The sequence below is a fragment of the Mustela nivalis genome (genome assembly GCF_964662115.1).
Source record: "Mustela nivalis genome assembly, chromosome: 1".
NCBI classification, from domain to species: domain Eukaryota; kingdom Metazoa; phylum Chordata; class Mammalia; order Carnivora; family Mustelidae; genus Mustela; species Mustela nivalis.
This window is the reverse complement of record NC_139020.1, coordinates 155476734-155498582: the sequence shown is the minus strand read 5'-3', so window position 1 is coordinate 155498582 and position 21849 is coordinate 155476734. Positions and strand designations below refer to the sequence as shown.

Here is a 21849-nt window from a genome sequence, read left to right as displayed (position 1 = left end):
TTCTTCAGTGGTGGGGTTGCTGCTGGGGGTCCCACGGAAGCCAGCCTCCTCTGCTCAGTTCTCGGTTCTGGTGACCATCCCCTTTCCCTTCAGGCCTGTTGATGGTAACAGCTCTTCTGTGTTGTGGCTATTGCAACATCCCCCAAGGTGCTCCTACACCTACATGCTTCTAAACAGTCCTTGTAAACAAGCTTTCCTAAAATCATCCTCTTCTGAGCGTGCCTTTATCTGTTGGTGCACTGACTGATCTACCAGCATCAGTCCACAGACTTAAAAGAAAACACACAAACAGACACACACAACTTGCATCAGAACACCAACCACACACCACTGTATTCATGAAGACCAGCTGTCAGGCAACAATCTGGCTCCTGATCTCGGTATGTGTGAAAACAAGCAGCAAGAAGAGTCAATGCACTCCATTCATGGTCTCTCTGTGTCTCTTCAACTACTGTGCAGAGAAATGGACAGCAAGTACAAGACACTTTTGAACAAAGTACATGGGCTAGTGGGGAAAGATATTCACATGAGGCTCTGAAATAAGAGAAAATAAGGCAAAATACAGCAAATACTGTCTTTGTGGCACTGGCAGCTCTGGGAGGCACCGTCAATATCTTAATCACCCTGAACCTTTGGCTTCAGGACAAGACTACAACCATTTTTCACATTGAGGTTAAGATATCAAGAATTTGAAGACAGAACTGTGGTGTCAAGGCTCAGCCTTTGAGATGACTCTTTCCCTTACATTTGAAGATTTTCTTCTGTTGGCAGAGAAATAAATCAATATACAGGCAACCACTAGAAAAATTAGAAACAGACTGTAAACTTTCAAATCATCAGACAAAAATACAAACACATGTGTGCGCACACATACATATCAAAGAAGACAAAAAATACACATGATAAAACAAAAAACAGAGGAAGCATTAAAATGGAAAACATAACAGAGATAAGACGACAGAATTAAGACTAATATATCAGTTATACCAACAAATGTAAATAGGATAAACCCATCCTTTTAACAGAAAAAAGACTCACATTGAATCATAAAACAATCTTCTATTGTATGTTGTACAGAAGAGATGCACCGTTACCAAAATGACTTAGGAAACTTAAAAATCTAAGTTAAAACAAGTTATACAAGAAAATACTGAGCTGAGTCTGCAATTACCGATGAAAATGTTAAATGAGACTCAAGGACACTAATAGGAGAGAGCAGTATCCACATTAATAATCTAGTTTTTAAAAATCTCTGTGCACCTCTATGATAAATCTCTATAGCTTCAAAATCAAGAATAAGATATGAGGGACAGGGACGCCTGGGTGGCTCAGTTGGTTAAGCAGCTGCCTTCGGCTCAGGTCATGATCCCAGCATCCTGGGATCGAGTCCCACATCGGGCTCCTTGCTCCGCAGGGAGCCTGCTTCTCCCTCTGACTCTGCCTTCCACTCTGTCTGCCTGTGCTCGCTCTCACTCTCTCTCTCTCACAAATAAATAAATAAAATCTTAAAAAAAAAATACTTTAAAAAAAAAAAAAGATATGAGGGACACGTGGGTGGCTCAGTGCGTTGAGCCTCTGCCTTCGGCTCAGTTCATGGTCTCAGAGTCCTGGGATCGAGCCCCACATCAGGCTCTCTGCTCAGCGGGAGCTTGCTCCCCCCTCTCTCTCTGCCTGCCTCTCTGCCTACCTTCTCCCCTCTCATGCTCTCTCTCACTGTCTCTCTTTCTCTCTCCCTCTCTCTGAAATAAATAAATAAAATCTAAAGAAAATTTTTTTAAATAAAAAAAGTCTCAACTTCACTCATAACTAAAGAAATGGCAAAGAAAACACTAAGGCATCTTCTCTGTTACCCCTGCCAGACCAGCAGAGATCAGTACATTTGATCACACCCAGTGCCAGGGAGAATGTTGGGAAACAGGCTCACTCAGATACCCTAGAGAGTTCAATTGGGGCAACTTTTAGGGAGGGTGGTTTGGCAATATCTGTCAAAATCCTTTGACCCAGAATTCACTGCTCAGAATTTTAATCCACAGATCTCCATTCAAAAGTCTTCCAGTTTGAACAAACAAGAGTGTTCAAGACCTGTACTGGAAGACAGTCCCCTTTCTTGGGTTTTGCTTCCCAAGGCCTTAGCTCAGTGGGGCCCAAGCCCCTTTGTGCATCCAAATCCACTTGGAGGGCTGCTGGAAGATGGGTTGCCGGGCCCCACTGCAGGAGTTCCTGATTTTTTGGGTCTGGGGAGAACCCAAGAATCTGCATTTCTAACAAGTTCTCTGGTGATCCAGAGGCTGCTGGTCTGGGAGCCGCCCTTTTAGTTTGTTGTGGAGCCTGCTGTGGGTGGAGGGATGGGTGCCTGAAGGGGTGAGTTCCTTTGAGGGAAAGAGGAGGAGGCAAGGTGGAGATGAGCAAGACTCCCCAACACAGGACTAGGGAGAGGAGGAGGTGATGCCCTGAGCTGCCCAGAGAGGGACCTTTGATCGGCATAAGGAGACAGGACTTTGGTCCTGTTCCCAGCCTCACCAGACTCCTCCCCCACCTCAACTCTGCAGTTTTGGAGACAGCAGCTATTCTCCATGAATCCACAGGCGTGCTAAGGAGCGTGTATTAGCCATAAGCAGACAATACAGACTAACAATCAGAGAGCCAGGTTACCTGGGACGGGGAAAGGTGCTCCCATTTCTCAGACAAGGCTCAGAGGTGATGAGACTGGTCTGGAACACTGGACAGTATTCCAGCTGAGGGAGGTAGTCGTTGGGTGGACTCAGCTGTTTTGATTTGATGTTGAGAAATAACATCTTTTCAAAATATGGTGCTGGGAAAACTGGATATTCCCAAGCAAAAGGGTGAAGTTAGACCCTGACCTTACACCGTATTAAAAAACTAAACAGATTGGAGACCTGACCACAAGAGCGAAAACTTTAAAACTTATGGGTGCAAAATAACATGAATCCTCTTCCATTTAAGAATCATGATGGAATAAAATTCTTACCGATCTCAGAAATCTAAACAGTTGAACCTGACCTTTGAGCCCCTAGTATTCCTCATTGGTAAGGAGGTAGGCTGACTTCCTGGTGGAAGGCTGAGACAAAGGGCATTCCTGTCCCAATCACCTCACTCCGATTGCCAAGTCCTCCCTCCCTGCTCCTTTTAGCAAGGTGAAATTTACATACAGGAACCTGAACAAATCTGAAGTGGGGAACTTGAATTTTTACCTATGTATGTACCAACCACTGCCCAAATCAAGATATAGAACATCTCCAGCATCCCAGAAGGTTCTGTTATGGCTCTTCCCCTTGAATACCCCCAAAGGTAATGTTATTTATCTAGTTCCACTGTTTAAACTTATACAAAAAATGGAATTACAGTTACTGCTCTTTTGTGCTTGTTTTCTTTTAGTCAATATGTTTTGTTTTTAAGATTTTATTTGAGAGGGAGAGAGTGGGAGAGAGAGAGAGAGAAAGCCTGCACACCCACGACTTGAAGGAGGGGCACAGGGAGAAGCAGACTCTGGGGGTGAGGGGGGTCGGGGGGAGGCAGTGCTCCATCCCAGGACCCTGGGATCACGACCTGAGTGGAAGGCAGACACTTAACCAACTGAGCCACCCAGGTGCCCCTAATCAATATAATGTTTTAAAGATTTCATCCTGTCCTGGCAAGGGTCAAGCATTTGTTCTTTTTCGTTGCTGTGTAACATTCCATTGCAGGGTAAATCAGTTTGTTTCCATTCATCCTTTGGACATCTCAGTTGTTTCCAATTCTAGGTTGTCATGAATAAAGCTACTACTTTTTTTTTTTTTTTTAAAGATGATCATAGAGCTTACCTATGTTCAGCCTTACTAGGTACTGCCACGTTATTTTCCAAAGTGATTGCATCACCTCACCCACCAAAAATGTATGACAGATCTGGTTAATTCTCAATCTTCCACATTTGGCATTCCTCTTTTAATTTTAGTTTTTCAGATGGGATCATTCCTTTTTAAGTTTGAAAATATTTATTTAAAACTAGTAATAGTTTTATTTACCTAAAATGGGTGGTCCAGGGATGCTGAATGTTTGAGAAATTTTCTGGACTCTTGTTAAGTATTCAGAAATTCCCTGAGGGTTTGTGGGTGTGTTTCTGCCTATGTATGTGCCATAGTCACAGATGGGGCTGCTCCAGACCCCACCCTCCTTGCCTTGGAACAGACCCTTCATTTCTCCATGAACAGGAAGAGCTTAGTCGGGATCCCAGAGGGAGATGTTTCCCATCACCAACAACATCTGGGGAACATCTGGTAAGCCCATCCCAGGACAGGGAGACACTTTGCTAGAGAAAACACATCACTTATTTGATTATTTTTATTCTCCTATATTTTCTCTTTTTCTCTTCTTCCCTTCCTGCCCCCCAAACCCCACCAACCCTTGGGCTCCCTGCTCTAAGCCCCCACTCCACCCCTTGCCAACTCCCTGCCCTGGTCTCTGTCCCATCTAGTTTTCCCAGTACACTGGCCAGCAGAATGCAAACCTAGGCAGCCTGAGACACCCGCATTAACACAAGTGCTCAATCCTGCCCAGATGATCAGCAGGCAGTGACTTCTAGAAAGTAACTCAAGGAATGTTGAAGCTGGTGGGGTTCTCTGGTCCAGTGCCTCTATTTTACACATTGGAAGAGTGAAGTCCAGAGAGAGGGGAAACAACTAGAACTTCACTACACTCTAAGTCATAGAAACTCCCTTAACCTGGGGACCTGACCCAAGGATTTGAGGCAGGAAGGAGGCAGCAGTGGAAGAAAGGATTCCTTGGAACCAAAACGGTCTGCAACCAGCAGTTACAGGGAGGACAGGGCTGAATGTCTGAAGGGGTGGTGGTGGGTGGGTGGCCACCTGCCATCATAGCCCTAAGGGCTGAGTCACCTCTAACAATACCCAGCTCTGGAGCCTTTAACTCCCTCTTGAGCTGTCTTAGCCACACCCGTGGCTTCAACATTCCGCTCTATGCTGATGGCCCTTCCATCTCCACTTCCAGCCCTGCACACTCCTAGAGCTTCAGCTCCCTGTATACATTTACTAAGTATACTTAATGTATTCAACAGGTTCTTACCAAGCACCGAGGAGAGTCGAACACAGCCCCTGCCTTCCCACCACTCCCAGACAACGCAAGGAAATGCACAAGTAAACCACACAACTGAGTGTGAGGTAAGTACAGGCTGGAGATGAGCATCTTGGGAAGTCTGAATCAGGATGAGGAGGACACAGTCCCCAAAACATGCCTTGGCCAAGGGACTGGAGTGGTTATCAAGAGGTATGGGTGAGAGTGCAGAGAGAAGGCTGGAAGAAACTTAATGAGATTTAGAACAGAATATCTCACATGTAAATTAAAACTACATGCAGCCGTACCAATATTACATGCATAGAGTATAAATAAAAAGACACATATACCTATTACAGACACTGAAATGGAACAGGGGAGTGGGGGGTGGGAGCACAGGAGAGCGGGGTAAGGCTGCAAAGGTGGGCAAGGGCCAGATTATTTGGGCTTTGTAGGCCCCACAGAGTTGAGACTTCATCTTTAGGACACTGGGAAGTCACTGAAAGCTTGGCTCCAGCTGCCAGATACCTGTCCCTACAAGTCCCCCAGACATAGACACTCCATACATACAGCAAGGGCAAGAGCTGTAGCTTCTTCCAACCTGCTTTCCTCCTATTTTTCTTCCCTGGAAAGGTGAAGGGCAGGCAGACCCCTTCTGGCTGGCTCTACATAAGCACCCGTGGCTCAAGGGGCCCTCACCATCATCTCCAGCCCAGAGCCATCCATGCTGGAGAGATCACCCCAACCCCTACCTGGGGAAAGGTAGAAAGGAATCCTGAGGGTTGGGCTAGAGAGTGACAGCATTCATCTAGGACAGTCAGAGAAAAACCCAGAATGCAGCGGGAGCAGGACTGGGAGGGGGAGGGTCAAGCTCCCACCAAGGCTCCCTGGAGGAGGCAGCGCAAGTTGAGACCTTAAAGGCGATGAGATTCTGGTAAGCAACGAGAAGGCGGACAGGCATTCCAGGCGAGAGGAACGCTGTGTAGCAAAGGCGTGAAGGTAGAAACGCTCAAGGGACATGTGTGCTGGGTAAGGTCTGATCTGAGGTTGGGGAGAAGGGCAGAGGATGGTCTCCTGGCCAGGGATCGCTGCCGGGGCATGCACACACTTTCCCCTGTGCAGTAATCAGGGAGAGCTGGCCCCTAGTCAGGAAAGGCCTTGGCGGGAGCAGAGAAGGCAGTGGGCCATTTTAAGTGGCCAGGGTGTCTGGCTTGGAAGACATCTCTCTCTCTCTCTCTCTCTCTTTTTTTTTTTAAGGAGATATAGGGAGGGAGTGGGTAGGGGATAGCTGTTTCCAGGAACTCCCAGCTCAGGGCTTCTGCAGGGTCTCAGACCTGTGGGCAGAGGTGAAGGTCGGGCCCACAGATGACCCCCCCCCCCCCCCCCCGCCTCGTTCCCCTTTCTCTCTGCCCAGGTTCCTCTCCAGTCAGTTTATTTTTCAGGCGGATCTGGGGGTGGGTGGTAAGGAGGGCGCAGAGGAAGAACGTTTAGATTGGATGATAGCAACTGCCTCGGGCAGGGCGGGGGTGAAAGCCTAGAGGAGGCCTCGGCTCTGCCACCGTCGCCGGGTGGCCTTCCGGACGCTCCGCTCTGCTCCGGGCCTCAGTCTTCCCATCCGCGAACGGGGGCCGTGTTGCGAGGTGGGGGATCTCTTCGACCCCGCTCTGCCGGTTGGGAGCGTCGGCGACTTCAAGAAACTGCGGGAGGGGTACGGACGAGGGCTACTTAAGGCGCAGGTTAGCCCCGGCGCCCGCGCAGGGTCAGAGTCCGCAGGGAGGCCCCGCGGGCCGCTGCACCCGGCTCGGGGCTGGGGGTAGGTGGCGCCTCCGGGGCGGGGCTGTCGGGCTGCCTGGCGGGAGGCCGGGCGTGCGTCAGCGCTGCGAGCCCCGGAGTTTTCCACTGACGAGGAGGGCGGAGCGGCGGGCGGGGCCGGGCGCAGCCAGTCTCCCGCCGCCGCCGCCGCTGCCGGACGCGCAGAGCCAGAGGGGCGGCTGGGCGGACGGCGGGCCGACTGCAGCCCGGCTGAGCGTGCACGGGGTCGCGGCGCGGGGGGCGTACCCGGCCGGGACGCGGGTCGCATCAGTGTCCCGGGCGAGCTCCCGGATCGCAGGTGAGCGCCGAGGGGCTGCGGGCCCGGCGGGCCGGGATCTTGGGGAGGGAGCGTCCCGCGCTAGGGGCTGCGCCCCTCCGGCCCCTGCCACTTGCCCCTCCACCCCCGGCGCCGGGGCGGGGACGGGCCGGCTCGGCCCCTGCCTGCGCGCGGCCGGCCGGCGTCCGGGGAGGGGAGGCAGAGAGGAGAGAGTGGCAGGTTTTCCGCTCCCCTCCCCCGCGCCGCCGCCGGTACCCCCAAGAAGTCGCGGAGCCCGGAGGCGGGTGCGGGTGGCGGCTGAGCGGAGATTGGCGCCGGTGGCGGGGTGACGGGGTGCGCGCGTCCACAGGAGTTTCCTTTTGACCCAGTTGCCTGAGAACTTTTCAGAAGTTCCTCGCGTGGCCGGAGCAGGTGACATTTGTCGCCTTCCTCGGGCTCCCCCCCTCACCGGGGGCAGGCGCCGGGGTTGGGGCGCGTGCCTGGCGCCCCCGGCCGGCTGGGGTCAGGGAGGGAGTGGAGAGAGAAGATCGTGGAGGAGTGAGGCTTCGTGAGTCACGGACCCCGGCAGGAGGGAGGGAGGAGGGATTGTGTCGTACGCTCACCTGTTTGTCAGTCACCGTCACACGCAGAGGCCGCCGCTGTGAGTCACGGACGCAGCAGCCCCACCGGACACCCGCGGGCACACGTAGGCTCTCTCCCACGCACTTCTCCCCTCTACAGCACGTACTTCCTCCCGGTCCTCAGTTTCCCCTCCCTGGGGGCCCTTCCACAGACACGCACCCTTGGATGTCCCCACCACAGCAGCCCTCACACACTTAGTCACTCCAGCTCTCTGGCACGGACACACACATAGCCTACACTCCTCTGACACTGGAGAAGCTCTCCCCAGCTCCACTGCCCACCCCACACCTCCACTCAGATGTCTCACAGTCCTCTGGAGCAGGCCGCCTCCGCTCGCCCTCCAATCCTTGACATGACCACCCTCTTCGTCTCCACATCCGGTGGTCGGCTAGCCTAGTCCCCTTTCTCCTTTGCCTTCCCTGTCCTGTCATCACTCACCTAACCCTGGCCCGGGGCCAACTAGTCACACCCCCCCTACGGTCGGGGACTGAGCCATCTTTTTAAAATGCAAATCTGGTATTGTCACTCCTTACTTAAACCCTTCTGTGGCTTCCAGTGCCCTCAGGCTAAAGCCTGCCCTGTCAGCCCTGGCTCTCGTAACCTGTCCCAGGATGCCCCTCCCCCTCACCATTCTGGCTCGCTTTCTCCTGCTGTGCCCCCTCTGGAACTTTCTACCTCTCTTCCTCCTAGAGATTCTTTTTACCCTCAGCTTTCCCCCTCCTTTCTCACCCCTCCCACCTGCCATCCCAGCACTCATCAAGGTTTTGTAACTATACTCCTTGCTCCTAAATTCAAAGCCGCAAGAGTGCAACCCTAGTGTGGATCTTGCTCCCTGTCCGCCCAAGTGCCTGACTCAGTGCTTGGCATGCCGTGGGAGCTCCATATTTGTTGAATGAATGAGAATGAAGGAGGCCTTGCTTAGCTGGAGGAAGCAGTTGCTGTCAGGTGCAATTTCCCTTCTGCAGGAGCAGTTGGCCTCCTGTAGGCAGCAAACATCTGGCACCTACCCAGTGCCAGGCCTTGGAGGCCAAGGCTGAGGAACTGTGCCCTCCCCCAGGATCACTTTCTGAGAGATGGGGGGATGGGGTATGTGGAGGCTTCCTGTCTGCCCTCTCTGTGCTTCTGCCCAGAGTGTTTTTCTAGCCAATGCCAGTGGGGACCAGAGGTACTCAGAGGTGTCTTTTCCTTGTCCCAGGAATTAGTTCTTGAGAGTCTGAAGTCATGTGACCCCAGGTGTTAGGGGGAGCTGGCCTGACCAGAGCCTGGGGATCTGAGGTTAAAGGACACATTCTTCAGATTCCCAGAGGAGGATGGATGAAGCTGAAGGTGCTCTCTCTCCAGTATCAGCTCTGGTAGGGAGCTGGGACATGAGGACTGTGAGCTGCAGAAAGGAGTTGATGTGATTTCCCAGAGGCCTTGAGATACTCCCCTGGCCACCAGAGAGCTTTTGTTTGCCTGGTGCCCCAGGATGAGGGGACCTTCCTGGGATTCAGTGTGCCCTGAGTGTGTAGACAGTTGGGGAGTAGTAGAGTGGGGAAGTCTCACCCCTTCATCCTAGCCATCCCACTCCTGTGTGTGGTGACAGGAGGGTGGCCTGATCTCAGGGCCCAGGCAGATCCCGGAAGAAGCCTTGCTCTCTTTGATTCAGGGCTTGTCTCTGGGGCTCCTCTGGGGGGTGTGTGGCATTTCTGTCTGAGCCAACTCTTGGGAATTGCTTTTCCTTCCTCCAGGACCCTAGGAGGGGGCCGTGTTCACCCTGGGAACAGAGCCATGGTTGGGATTTTGATTCCTGGGTAGCTGCGGAGGGCCCTTCCCCCCTCCTCTGACTCACTGTCTGACACTTTTCTTGGACTCTTTCACTATCTTCATTCCTTTTTCTGACTTGGCCTGTCCTTGTCTCTTGCTGAGTCTTTCTCTCATCTCCTGCCTCTGCCTCTCTTGGTCTCTGGATTCCCAGGTGGGACAGAGAAGCACAAGACCCAGGGGCTGTTCCTTCTCCTCCCTCCACCCCAGAGGAGAATCAGGGAAGAGCTAAGTTCTCATTACACTCTAGGTCTGCAGATCCTCCTGGGGTTCACCACTAGAACCTGCAGCATGGCTGTAGCTTCCCTGTGTCCCTGTTTTTCCTGACATTCATAACACCTTCACCTTAAATTCCCATTCTGTAGACATGCCCGAGGCAGAGCCAGGGTGTCTGGCTTAAATCTGCTTGCTTGGTATCTGTCTGTTTACTTCTGGGGAACAAGGTGTCTCCTGAGATGCCTATGTTGGCATCGGACCACAGCCCGAGCTTCCTACCCTCAGAGCCACCCCCTCCTATGGCTCCAGTGCAGGCGGATCTCTGGTCTGCACTTGTGTACCCCCAGACTAACTGACAGGATCAGGAAGTTGCACTGAGGTCCACCTCTGCTGGTCCTTAGGTGCCTTCTCTATGCCAGACTCTGCTCTAAACTTGGGAACAGGGATGGTCAGGCAGAGAGGCCCTCTGCCTGGTGTGAGGGAAAGACAGCGAGGCTGCAGCAAGACTTTGAGAGAAGGGTGGGGTAGGGGATTCCCAGAGCCTGTGGGAGCCCAGAGAGGCATGTAGTCAAGAGTGAGAAATAGGGGTTTCAGGGAGGCCCTCTTGGAAATGACTTTTAAAGGAGAGTAGGCTGAGTTCCAGCTTGTGCAAAGGCCAGGAGGCGGGCAGGTCATGGCAATTAGGGGAACTGCAAGTTCAGCTGGAGTATAGTGAGGGAAAGGGGGAGGCAGCAGCCAGGCATGTTTCAGCCTCTCGTGGAATTCTAGGCTTGATCCTAAGGCCCAGCTTTCCTAAGCATGGGGATGACAAGCAGAGATCTTTAGGAAGATCACTCTGGCTGCAGGGGTACAGCAGGAGCAGAGGCAGGGAACATTGACAGTTGCAGTGGGGACAGAGACATAAGGTAATAAAATTGAAGGAGCCATACATGAAATGCATAAAGCATATGAATTCTGTGTGTACACTAGATGAGTTTTTAGTTTTATTTTTTTTTTAAAGATTTTATTTATTTATCAGAGGGTGGGGGGAGAGCGAGCACAGGCAGACAGAATGGCAGGCAGAGGCAGAGGGAGAAGCAGGCTCCCTGCTGAGCAAGAGGCCCAATGTGAGTCCTGGGATCATGACCTGAGCGGAAGGCAGCTGCTTAACCAACTGAGCCACCCAGGCGTCCCGAGTTTTTAGTTTTAGACATTCGTGGAACCACCAACCAGGTAACACAGAACATTACAAGAAACCCACTCACCCAGCAATGTGAAGTCCCCAGGCTCCCCCCTCAACCGCTGTCCCCAGTGCATATCAAACTCCCACCCCTCCCATTCTGACTTGTATCATCACTGATTGGGTTTCCTTGAACTTCATTCACATGTATTCTTGCATCTGGCTTCTTTCATTCCATATGACATCACTGAGATTCACATGTTGTATCCAAGAGCTCCTTTTTCCCACAGTGTAGAATGCCATGTTCACTCAGCACTTACCACTGTCCTAAGAACTTGACACGTACTGATTCTTGTAAACCTCCCAACCCTGTGAGGTTTTAAGACAAAGAACTGAAGACACCGAGAGCTTAAGGACCTTGACTGGGGTCACGCAGCCGAGTAACAGCCAAACCAGGGTTCCAGTGTAGGCAGTCTGGTTCTGGAGCCAAGGTTCTTAATCCTATGCTGATGGCCTCCCTAGTCCCTATTGTCTCTGCCTAGCCTTGTGTGCATTAAATGAGCTAGTGTATGCTTGCAGGACTGGGGGCCTGGATGTGGCCGGAGGGAGAAGGAGGAAGGAGTTGTTGAGGATGGCTGCAGGTTTCTGGCTTGAGTAACTGGGTGGGTGGCAGTGCCGTTACTAAGATAGGGAACATAGGAAGAGGAACAGATGGCACAGGTTGGGGGTGGGGAACAGAGACAAGGGGTTCGATTTGGGGCCTATGGAATTTTATGTTTCTTAGGGACAGCCAGGCAGAGATACAAAGTGGGCATTTGGTTTTGGCGGTGGGTGGGTCTTGAGCTTGGGCGTGTGATGAGGCATTCAGCACCCTATGGACAGCATCTGAAGTTTGGGAGAGGATGGGGTCTCCCCACCGGGCTGGTCGGGCAGGGTATGTGTGTGTGGCTTGGCGGCGTGTGTTTGTGTTTGTCTCTGGGGTCTGCACGTGTGTACATGTGTGTGCGCCTGGCTCTGGGTCATGAGTTCCCCCAACTCCTAGGAGAGGCTGCAGGTCAGCTGGGAGCTGGGTTGTTTTTGTTTGTGGTTTGGCGGGGGTTGCGGGTGCCAAGCCTGAGAAACTACCCGCTGAGAAGTCCCCGGAAGCACCTGTGCGTTCTCTTCCCCTGGCCCAGTGTGAAGGGTTAGCAATGAGGAGAGTTTCTCTTGCTTCTCTCTCCTCTGTGGGGAGAGGCTATGCTCAGGATGAATTTTATCCAGTAAGTCTACTGACCACACACCTTCTATCTAGGATCCAGAGACTCTGTCCTAGGCTTGGCAAAGGGGACAAGGGTGTTTAGAAAGGACACCTGAGGAGAGGAGATTGCCAGCCCTCTGGTCGGTTTTTCCTGTTCTCATTTCCTGTGATGGCAGTGGGGGAGGGGCTCCCCAGCGCTAGGGCCTCTTCACGGTTTCCCCTTCCTCCTGGTGACCTCCTGGGGCCCAGGCCTGAGCCCTGTAGGACATAGAGACACTAGGTAGCTCAGCCCTTAGGCCTGAGTCCTTTGGGGATTTCCAGGGATAGCAGAGGCATTTAGGGGTGGGAGCCCCTAAAGGGGAGACACAGTAAGCTGTGTCCTAAGGTACCCCCAAGTCACCAAGCTACAAACAGGAGACACCTGGATGTCATCTTGATTGGTCAGTTTCACTAAGAGTTGTTGTTGGTGGTGGTGGTGGTGTGTGTGTGTGTGTGTGTGTGTTTTGAGAGGAAAAAATAATTTTCCATAGGAAGTTAATTCAAACAAACAGAGCTAGATGTTGGAGTCGAGGCAAGATGTAGATGCATTTTTAAGATCAAACAGGAGTTGTTGGAGACACATGAAGCACAGCCAGGCCTGGAAACAGGGGACTTCTGCGGGGCGGGGGTTTCTGAGGGAAAGTCTGAGTGGCTCTGTCACGGGAGAGGAGAGGCTCCAGAAAGTCCTGTGTCTGGGAATCGGGGCCAGTGTCGAAGGCAGCCTGTTTCCCGGAGTGCCCTGGTCAGCCTGGCCCCAGAGACAGAAGGAGAGAGAGAGAGAGTGTGTGTGTGTGTGTGTGTCTGTCTGTCTGTGTGCGCGCGCCCGTGCATAGGGTGGTGTATCTGTAGGAGTGTTTGAGGGTGGTGGTGGAGGAGGAGGGGGAAGGAGAGTCACCGTACAGGGCTGTCTGTGCAGGCTGCTGCAGACGGCCTCACACACACAAAGGCACACAGATGCGAGCTGTGTGAATCACTCAGCCAGTGAGTCAGCCCCCAGGATTCCTGTCGGGGAATGAACGAGGCCCGGCTGAGGTCTGTTGGTCCATCTGTTGGTCTGGTGAATGCATGTGTGTAGGTGGGTTGTAGGAGGTAGTGGGGAAGGTTCCCAGTGGTGTCCTAGGAAGGCTTTTGGGCAGAGATGGTGGGAATCTGTAAGTGCCAGGAGGGGGGTCTGGACCTCGGTACTCTGCCTGCGGCAGGAAGCCTCTCGAAGCCATCCCCCTGCATGAAGCCATCCCCCTGCATGCAGAGCTACGGGGGAGGCCTGGGACACCTTGGAGGGTAAGGGAAGTTGGTCGAGACTGAGCAGCCGCTGCCTTTCTGCAGGCCTGCCACCCAGAGGTTTCTCCTTTCCACTCCAGGCTGTCAGTGTGCGGACCCCAGAGTACCCCCTGCCCCACCATGACTGGGCCCCTGAAGAGGAAGTTTGACCAGCTGGATGAGGACGACTCCTCGCTCTGCTCCTCCTCCTCCTCTTTGTCCTCCTCGGGCCGCTGTTCTCGCTCCTGCTCTCCAAGCTCATCAGTCTCCCCAGCCTGGGATTCCGATGAGGAGGGCCCCTGGGATCAGTCGCCTTTGCCTGACCGTGACTTCTGTGGCCCCCGGAGTTTCCCCCGTGAGTCCCTCTCTCAGAACCACCGCACCCCTCCTTCCTCCCTGAAAATGAAATTGGGAGGCCCCTGACAAAGCCATGCTGGCCTCTGGAGGTCGTGTCCCAATGGCTTTGGCTCTCCACCGTGGCCACTTCCCATAATACAGTGGTCACTGAAGAATGGCCACTGTCCAGAGGCACCTGGGCCCGGCTCAATTCACCTTTGACCTCAGGACTCCCTGCTTAGAAGTCCTGCAGGTCAGGACGGAGCTCCTCAGAATCGCCCTGGGGCCCTCTGGCTCCAACTCCTCCCTTATGTTCCAGTTTCGTTTCTCCAGCTTGCACACCCTGTCCTACCAACTGAACCACTAGAGTCTCACGCCCCACACTGTACTGCGGGGCCTGTCAGGCCGGTCCCTCTCCTGTCAAAATGCCATTTGGCTTTGCCTGAACATAGTGGAAAGGTTTCGTCCCCAGTTACTTTTCAAGCTGGCATCATTCTGATTTCAAAATGACAAAGAGCCCTAAAGCAGTATTCCTCAATTTTGTTCTTCATTATTGCTGCCCCCAACCCCAGGGAACTTTTTTAGACATATTTTTCCTAATTATTACTGCAGTGACATTTTAATCCCTGGGTATGATGTCTTTGTTTATGTATTAATATATGTATCTGTGTATTATACATAGAAAAAGAGTATGGTTTTTAGCACATAAAACCTAACAGTATGTTGACTAAACTGGATTTATTCTGGCAATATAAGAATGGTTTAATATTTATAAAATCCAGTCTTAGAGTTTACCCAATGACTATGTCAGAGGAAGAAAAATAAGAGAGCCGCTTGTGGATGCTGAAAAACTCTTGATAAAATGTCATGTTCCTTCTAGATAAGGCCCTTGGTAAAATAGTAATAAGTGAATTCTACCTTAAGTGATTAAATGTGTCTCAGCCCAAAAGCTGACATTCCTGTCAGTGAGAACATACTGGAAGCCGTCCCACTAAGGAACAAGATGAGGATGTTGTCACCACTAGTAGTTAACATTGTTCAGTAAGTGCTACCCAGTTCAGTTTGCTGAGAGAATAAGAATTCTATGTATTGGATTGGGACAGGCAAAATAGTAAGTTGAAATACATAACAGTTGCCAGTATTCAGCTGTTCTAAGGCAACTATTTATGGTTCAATTAAAAGCAATGGGATACCAGTATTTGTATAGAATATACCAAATATAGCTTAGTAATCAATATACAATCCATAACTTAGGCAGTTTCAGATAAGAGCCTTTCTAAGCCTGTTGCAAAATGCAGGAAACTCAAGGAAAAGGTCAATATTAAAGATTTCATTTATTTATTTGACAGACAGAGATCACAAGTAGGCTGAGAGGCAGGCAGAGAGAGAGAGGAGGAAGCAGGCTCCCTGTTGAGCAGAGAGCCCGATGTGGGGCTTGATCCCAGGACCCTGGGATCATGACCTGAGCCGAAGGCAGAGGCTTTAACCCACTGAGCCACCCAGGCGCCCCGGTCAATATATTTTTAATTACATGGCCTTAGAAGTTATTTTGTAAAATGCCTTGAACAAAAATAAAAGACTAAAATATTTGCAGATAGCTTAGACAGATGATCAGTGTCTTTAATATCATATATAAAGAGTTACTACAAATGAATAAAAAAAAACCTATAGAAAACTGCCTAAGGAACCTATAAATGGCTAATAAAGATGACAGAGGTGTTTAATCTAATAGTCTCATTTGGACTGGTAAGTAATAGTAAGGAGGGCCATTCAATTTTACCAGCTCTAATCCTAGCCAGGCTGGTTCCTAAATTCAGATCCATTTCTTTTTTTCTCGGGGTGGGAAGTCACAGCAGGACGAGAGAGGAAAGGTCATTCAGTACCATCTTCCTGGAGGTTTGCTGAGCCTCACAGAGAACTAATGTTCTGTGCCTTCCCTCTGTGCCTTCCAGCCCTGTCCATCCTGAAGCGGGCTCCCCGGAAGCGGCCAGGCCGTGTCGCCTTTGATGGTATCACCGTCTTCTACTTTCCACGGTGCCAGGGCTTCACCAGTGTACCCAGCCGTGGTGGCTGCACTCTGGGTATGGGCCCCCGCCACAGTGCCTGCCGCCGCTTTTCCTTGGCTGAGTTCACCCAGGAGCAAGCCCGGGCACGGCGTGAGAAGCTGCGCCTACGCTTGAAGGAGGAGAAGCTGGAGGCGCTCCGGTGGAAGGTAGGGGAGACCCGTCTCCATTGCAGGGGCTCTTGGTTGGCTTCTGAAGTCCTAGCCTTAGAGGGGAGGGGCTTTTAAGGGTGGGAGCCAGTATGCTCATTATGAATTTAGGGAAGGAGGCCTCTGGGGCCAGTATTGCTCCATCAGGGCCTGTTACCTGGATGATCCGCAGACAGAGTGGGGTGTGGAAGGGCCTGTGTTTGCTGTAGTGGCTGGGGGCATGGTGCCTGAAGCTGTCTGTCTGTGCCATGTGAGGGATGGATAGTTGATGTGACCTTGGGGGTGGGGTGTCAGGCTGGCTGTGGAGGGAGGCTGGGGGCTTGTCCAGGAACTGGGGAAATGACAGGAACAGGAAATCTCTTTGCCAGTGCCCCAAGGGCAGTGTTGTTGACCTTCACATTCACTGTGGTATCCATGGTGCTCAGCCCGAATAAGCCTGTGGGGAACATTTGTCCAGTGACTGGTGGCGGTGGGGGCCAAGACCCCTGTCTCTCATGTCCTTCCTCTTTGCTGTGGTACAGCTTGCAGAGACGGGGGTGCCTGAGACGGAGGCCAGCCTGCCACTCACAGCGGACGCCATTGATGATGCCTCTGTGGAAGAGGACTTGGCTGTGGCCATGGCAGGTGGCCGGTTGGAGGAGATGACCTTCCTACAGCCCTACCCGGCCCGGCGACGGCGGGCTCTGCTGCGGGCTGCTGGGGTGCGGAGGATCGATCGCGAGGAGAAGCGGGAGCTGCAGGCTCTGCGCCAGTCCCGAGAGGACTGTGGCTGTCGTTGTGATCGGGTCTGTGACCCCGAGACCTGCAGCTGCAGTCTGGCGGGCATCAAGTGCCAGGTACGGGCCGGGAAGCAGAACCTGAGCTCGGGCTTCTCTGGGCTCTACAGGATCCTTACTTATGCTCTGCTCTCTCTGCAGATGGACCACACTGCGTTCCCTTGCGGCTGCTGTAGGGAGGGCTGCGAGAACCCCAAGGGCCGTGTAGAATTTAATCAGGCCCGCGTGCAGACCCATTTCCTCCACACCCTCACCCGCCTGCAGCTGGAGCAGGGGGCCGAGAGCCTGGGGGAGCTGGAGGCGCCCAGCCAGGATGGCCCAGCCAGCCCTGGTGAGCAGGTCCTGGCCCCTGCTTTCCCACTAGCCAAGCCCCCCGTGAGCAGCGAGCTGGGAGACAACAGCTGTAGCAGCGACATGACCGACTCCTCCACAGCTTCGGGCACCAGCGAGGCCCCGAGCGGCACCGCCCACGCAGCCCTGCCTGGCCCTGGCTTCCAGGCCAACATGGATGATGACAGCCTGGCCCGGGTCCTGAGTCTCAGTGACTCTGACCTGGGAGGGGAGGAGGAGGAGGAAGAGGAAGGGAGAGTGGGGAGCCTGGACAACCTCAGCTGCTTCCACCCAGCTGATATCTTTGGTACTGGTGAGCCCGGTGGCCTGGCCAGCTGGACCCACAGCTATACCAGCTCTAGCCTCACGTCAGGCATCCTAGATGAAAATGCCAACCTGGATGCCAGCTTCTTCCTGAACAGTAGCCTTGAAGGGTTGGGAGAATGCAGCTTCCCTGGTGCCTCAGTGCTGCCCAGCTCAGATGCCGGCCAGAGCAACTCTGTGGACCTCAGCTTGTCTTCCTGCGACTCCTTCGAGCTGCTCCAGGCCCTGCCAGACTATAGTCTGGGGCCTCACTACACCTCCCGGAAGGTGTCTGACAGCCTGGACAATCCGGAGGCCCCCTTCTTCCCCCTGCCAACCTTTTCTCCAGCAGGGGACACCGGCGCTTGCCTCCTGGAGTCCCTTGTGGGCCTGGTGGACTCCGCCACTGAGGCCCCGGCACCCTTCATGGACAGCCAGTTGTTTGAGGACCCGGCCCCAGCGCCTCTGGTGGAGCCGGTGCCTGTGTGAGGACTGGGGGACCTTTTCGTGGTCCTAAGAGCCCTGTTGCTGCTTTGTTGTAATTTGGGGGCTCCCTGAAGTCTGTATGTTGAGTTTTGGCTCATCCATGCAGGCACTCCTGAGTTTGTGCAACACTCTGGATTGACTTATTTATTTTTGTAACTACTTCCGTGCTGAAGAGAGGGCAGGGAGGGGGCTTTCCCTGTCAGCCACCTGGGCCCCCCACCCAACCCCCGAGCCCACGCAGTCTCTTCTTCCACTTTCCATGGTGTATGCCAGGAACAGGAGGAAATCTGGCTCCCCTGGAGCTTTGCAGACCCCTTTCCGGTCTCATGTGATGTTCCTTACCCTGAATAAGACAGGGCTGAAATCTGCCACTTCTAATGGCTTCTCCTGCCACCCTGAGCCCCAGACCCATGGGTGGCTATATTTTCTGGACTGTGAAGACTATAATTTATTTCCATAATTTATTTGGAGACTAGAAGGTATAGGCTTCTCCCCTCTGGCTGGTGGGCAGTGCTGGAGTTGGGGTAGGGCAGAGACCCCTGCAAGTTCCTCTGCCTTGTCGTGCATCCCCTACCCTGCCTGGGCTTTGGTACAGACCAGGTGTGGATTGGGTGCCTATAGTCTACTGCAGCAGCAGCCTGGCTATGAGAGGCAAGTGACTGGGGACAGTGTCTAGGTAGGGGGCTGGGCTGGGCTGGGCTGGGCTGGGCTGGACTGGACTGAACTGGACTGGCCAGGCCAAGCCAACCGTGACCAAAACCTGCTTCTGCCCCGACACAGCCCCCTCTGCTTCCTGTACTCTGCCTCATGGTCTTCCTCCCCAAAGGCCACAGGCTTTATTCTGGGCCCACTAATGTAGAAGGGAAGCAGGAAGCCCAGACGGACTAGCCTCTGTGCCCATAGCACGCTCCTGACTACTATCTCAGGGCTTGCTGGGCACTGCATGTCAGCCCCAGCCACCTGCCCATGCCCTAAAGCTAGTTGGCTCCGGTGAGGAGAGGCCCTTTCGGCTTTTATGCTCTTTTTTGCCGATGTTGAGTTTTGCATCCTAATTTCTGTATCGTCCTTGAGCGTCAGAACTATAATTTATTCATTTTTCTCTATGTCTGTGCCAAGAAGCCCAGGCTCTGGGCCTGCTGCCTTGCCCAGGAGGCCTTGCCAGCCTGTGTGCTTGTGGGAACACCTTGTACCTGAGCTTACAGGTACCAATAAAGAGGCTCTATTTTTAAACTGTGGTCTGCGTTTGTGGGACTGGGAGATGGGGGGTATACCCTTGGGAGGTAGTATTGGGGGAGGGAGAGGCTGTCCCCGCAGGATGGTGGACTCAGAGGCTATGTTGGGGTAGGAGTGAGGGTCACAACCCAGTGGGCCTCCTCCCATGCAGGCCTCTCACCTTGGAGACAGGAAGCCCACTGGGAGGTTTCCAGGCAGAGCAGTTTTCCCTTCCCACGAGCCCATCTTCCCCAGTGATCTCCCAGGGTGGTGGTGAGCTGGGGCAGTGTATAGTCTTCTGAGATGGTTCTCTGCTCAGCTGTTTCTCACTGGTCTCACTGAGCTGGGTGGGGCCTGGCCTAGAGAACGAAGCCCCCTCCCCCCACCCCCCCCCAGTTAGGGGCAGACAGTGGGATGTGGCTGGTAGAGTCCTCCTGTTGGGCTGAGCACAGGAAGCTGCAGGACCTCAACCATCTGCACCAGCCAGACCCGTCTGACCTGTCCCCAGCAGCCCGGCTGTGGGCCAAAGGAGCAGGCCGCACCCTGCCCTGGGGACTCCCAGCCTAGGGCCTGAGGAGCAAGGTCAGCCTCCCCCTTAGGAATAACAATTTATACAAAGTGCTGGAAGGAAAGACCAAATAAGGAGACTAGATCTGGCTCTGATTCTCTGCCTTTTGGTCTGTGCTGGGCTCTCCTTAACTTTATCTCTGAGGCTTATGGGGTAAGAACATGGACCCAGAATGCCAGGTTCAAATCCCAGCTCTCCTACCTAGCAAAGTGACTTAGGCAAATCACACTGCCTGTTTACCACCACTGGGTCTTGGTGTCCTCAATACTGTGCAAATAACACGGCTTGTCTCAAAAGCTCATTCAGTTCGCATATACGCAGCACTTAGGAGAGTACCTGGGGCATGTTTGTGACTTCCTTATTGTTTTCATGTTTCTGCCACTATCTCTATGTTTTATCCTCTCTCTGCCAGTTCTGCTATTCTTTGGGTATCTGTCTCTTACCTCTGAACATGCATGGACATGGCCTCATCATCAATGGTCAGAGGAGGATCCATAGCTTGGTGCCTGGCCTGTGATGGGTAGCCTGTCCCTGTAAGCAGCTTAGCCAGGACTTTGGCTTCTCCTGGTAGAGTATCCTGGTACATTGCATTGCTCTGTCTCCCTGCTGCTGGTCCTCAGCTGAGAACACTCTTTGTAGAGTTTGCTTCAGCACGCATGATTTCAAAGTCTGGGTCTCTCCAAGGGCTCCGAGGCCCTGCTCTGATTAGCCTGGCGGTCTGGACAGCAACTCCTGGCCACTCCAGTTCCCTGGCGGGACACAGCCCATGGCAGGACTGAACCTACCCCCTCCCTGTCTAGGGCAATAAGATCGCTTCCTGGCCTTTTTTTTTTTTTTTTTAAAAGATAAATGAAGACCATTTGGGTTCTACAGTAATAAAAATGTGATTAATGTAAAAAAAAATGTGATTAATGTATAATCCTTTACAGCACCATTCTCCATACAGACAAACCTGTCTCTCAACAAGCCACCCCAAGAAACCAGATTGTAAAGCAGATGCTAGTAAAGGGGACCGGTTTCCCATAGGAAGGATGGTAGTAAGCTGGGGAAAGCATTCCAGATGACTGACTCAGATCAAGAGGCCATCCATGTGGTCAGCGGGGTGTTACAAAGACAAGGCTCAGCCACCACCAAGGATAATTCTCTGTTCTAAACGCGACCCCTACCTGTCCGGTTCCCAAACTGTCATCACTGGACAACTTCTCTTGAAAATTTTGCTGTATTCTACTCATACTAAGTATTTTGCTTTATATCAATTATATTGATATACTTAAAAGTTAGAACCATTCTGAGTAACAGCACTCATGAATTCATGACTTTGTCATGCTAGTTATTTTTCTCTATTATGTAACAATGATTTTTAAGCACATGGCTATTAAACTATAAACTATTTGCTGTATATCATTGGAAGGGATTTGTATTATGGTTTTGGGGACAGGCACATCTCATCTAATTTCCTACCACAGAGGGGGACACTGAAGTCCACAGAGCAGAAGCTCTTGGGAAGGTCACAGTCCTAACTCCCAGTTCAGAGTTCCTTCCTCTGAGGCCAAACCGGGCCTGTTATTGGCATCATGAGAAACAAGAAGAGAGGTGGTGGGAGCTGCAGCTAAAGTGACCTCTGCCACTCTCTTGCCAGTTACAAGTAACATAATTCCTCTAAATAGGGACCATTGCTTTTGTCCTCCAAGGCGTGAAAAAGGTTTCTGGAGGATAAATCTGTTGGTCAGTGTCTTTTAGAAAATCTGAAGTGGGAGCTATTTTTTTCTTGGGCTGTACCAGTCATGGGTAATCGGGTTTGTCCCAAACCAGTGAGGAGCAGCAGAGGCCAGTGGAGGACCTGGGAAGGAGACAGAATGTATGGACAGAGTGAGCCAAGGGCCTCCACAGCCTATGGGATGATGGCCTCCCTCACACAGCCTCAGCTGTGGGACCTTCTGAGCTGGTCGTCCTATCTGTGTCCCAGCTGGGCAGGATGCTGTGGGGAGTCTCTTCTTGAGCTCTGGGGGTCTGAAGACCAGATAGAGGAGGGGAGGCATTTATAAACTAACATAATAATATGAAAATAGATGTAGGGAGTTTTGTTTTTGTTTTTGTTTTTTTTCCCCAAACCGCCTCTTTGTTCCCCTCTGCTC

The 21849-nt window shown here is 52.4% G+C and overlaps 2 protein-coding genes and 1 long non-coding RNA gene across 4 annotated transcripts in view; 1 reads left to right on the top strand and 2 right to left on the bottom strand.

Annotated features, from left to right (window-relative positions):
* Positions 1-422: 422 nt before the first annotated feature.
* On the bottom strand, positions 423-2854 carry LOC309872533. Its single transcript, XR_014315948.1, has 2 exons — positions 2653-2854; positions 423-798 (listed from the first exon to the last, which is right to left on the bottom strand). It is a non-coding gene; the product is annotated as an uncharacterized lncRNA (long non-coding RNA).
* Positions 2855-7003: 4149 nt separating this feature from the next.
* On the top strand, positions 7004-19164 carry CSRNP1 (cysteine and serine rich nuclear protein 1). Of its 2 annotated transcripts, none has more exons than XM_082746331.1 (5): positions 7004-7177; positions 13593-13846; positions 15780-16039; positions 16561-16875; positions 16957-19164. In XM_082746331.1, the coding sequence occupies exons 2-5, from the start codon at positions 13633-13635 to the stop codon at positions 17935-17937; spliced, it is 1770 nt and encodes a 589-aa protein (XP_082602457.1). In that variant the 5' UTR covers positions 7004-7177; positions 13593-13632; the 3' UTR covers positions 17938-19164. The 2 variants fall into 2 exon arrangements, with proteins under 2 accessions (XP_082602457.1, XP_082602458.1); XM_082746332.1 differs by having other exon boundaries at positions 7015-7177; positions 13593-15141; positions 15331-16039.
* The window catches only part of TTC21A (tetratricopeptide repeat domain 21A), a 36373-nt gene continuing 33509 nt past the window's right edge, over positions 18986-21849 (bottom strand). Inside the window, exon 30 of the transcript XR_014315743.1 lies at positions 18986-21724. The gene's annotated coding sequence lies outside the window, so the exon portion shown is untranslated. The remainder of the gene's footprint in view (positions 21725-21849) is intronic.

Excerpts from the sequence above, each read along its gene's own strand:
- CSRNP1 (XM_082746331.1), top strand. The coding sequence starts at position 13,633 with ATGACTGGGCCCCTGAAGAGGAAGTTTGACCAGCTGGATGAGGACGAC. Across the intron at positions 16,040-16,560 it reads TGGAGGCGCTCCGGTGGAAG|CTTGCAGAGACGGGGGTGCC; the intron begins GTAGGGGAGACC and ends GCTGTGGTACAG. Across the intron at positions 16,876-16,956 it reads TGGCGGGCATCAAGTGCCAG|ATGGACCACACTGCGTTCCC; the intron begins GTACGGGCCGGG and ends CTCTCTCTGCAG.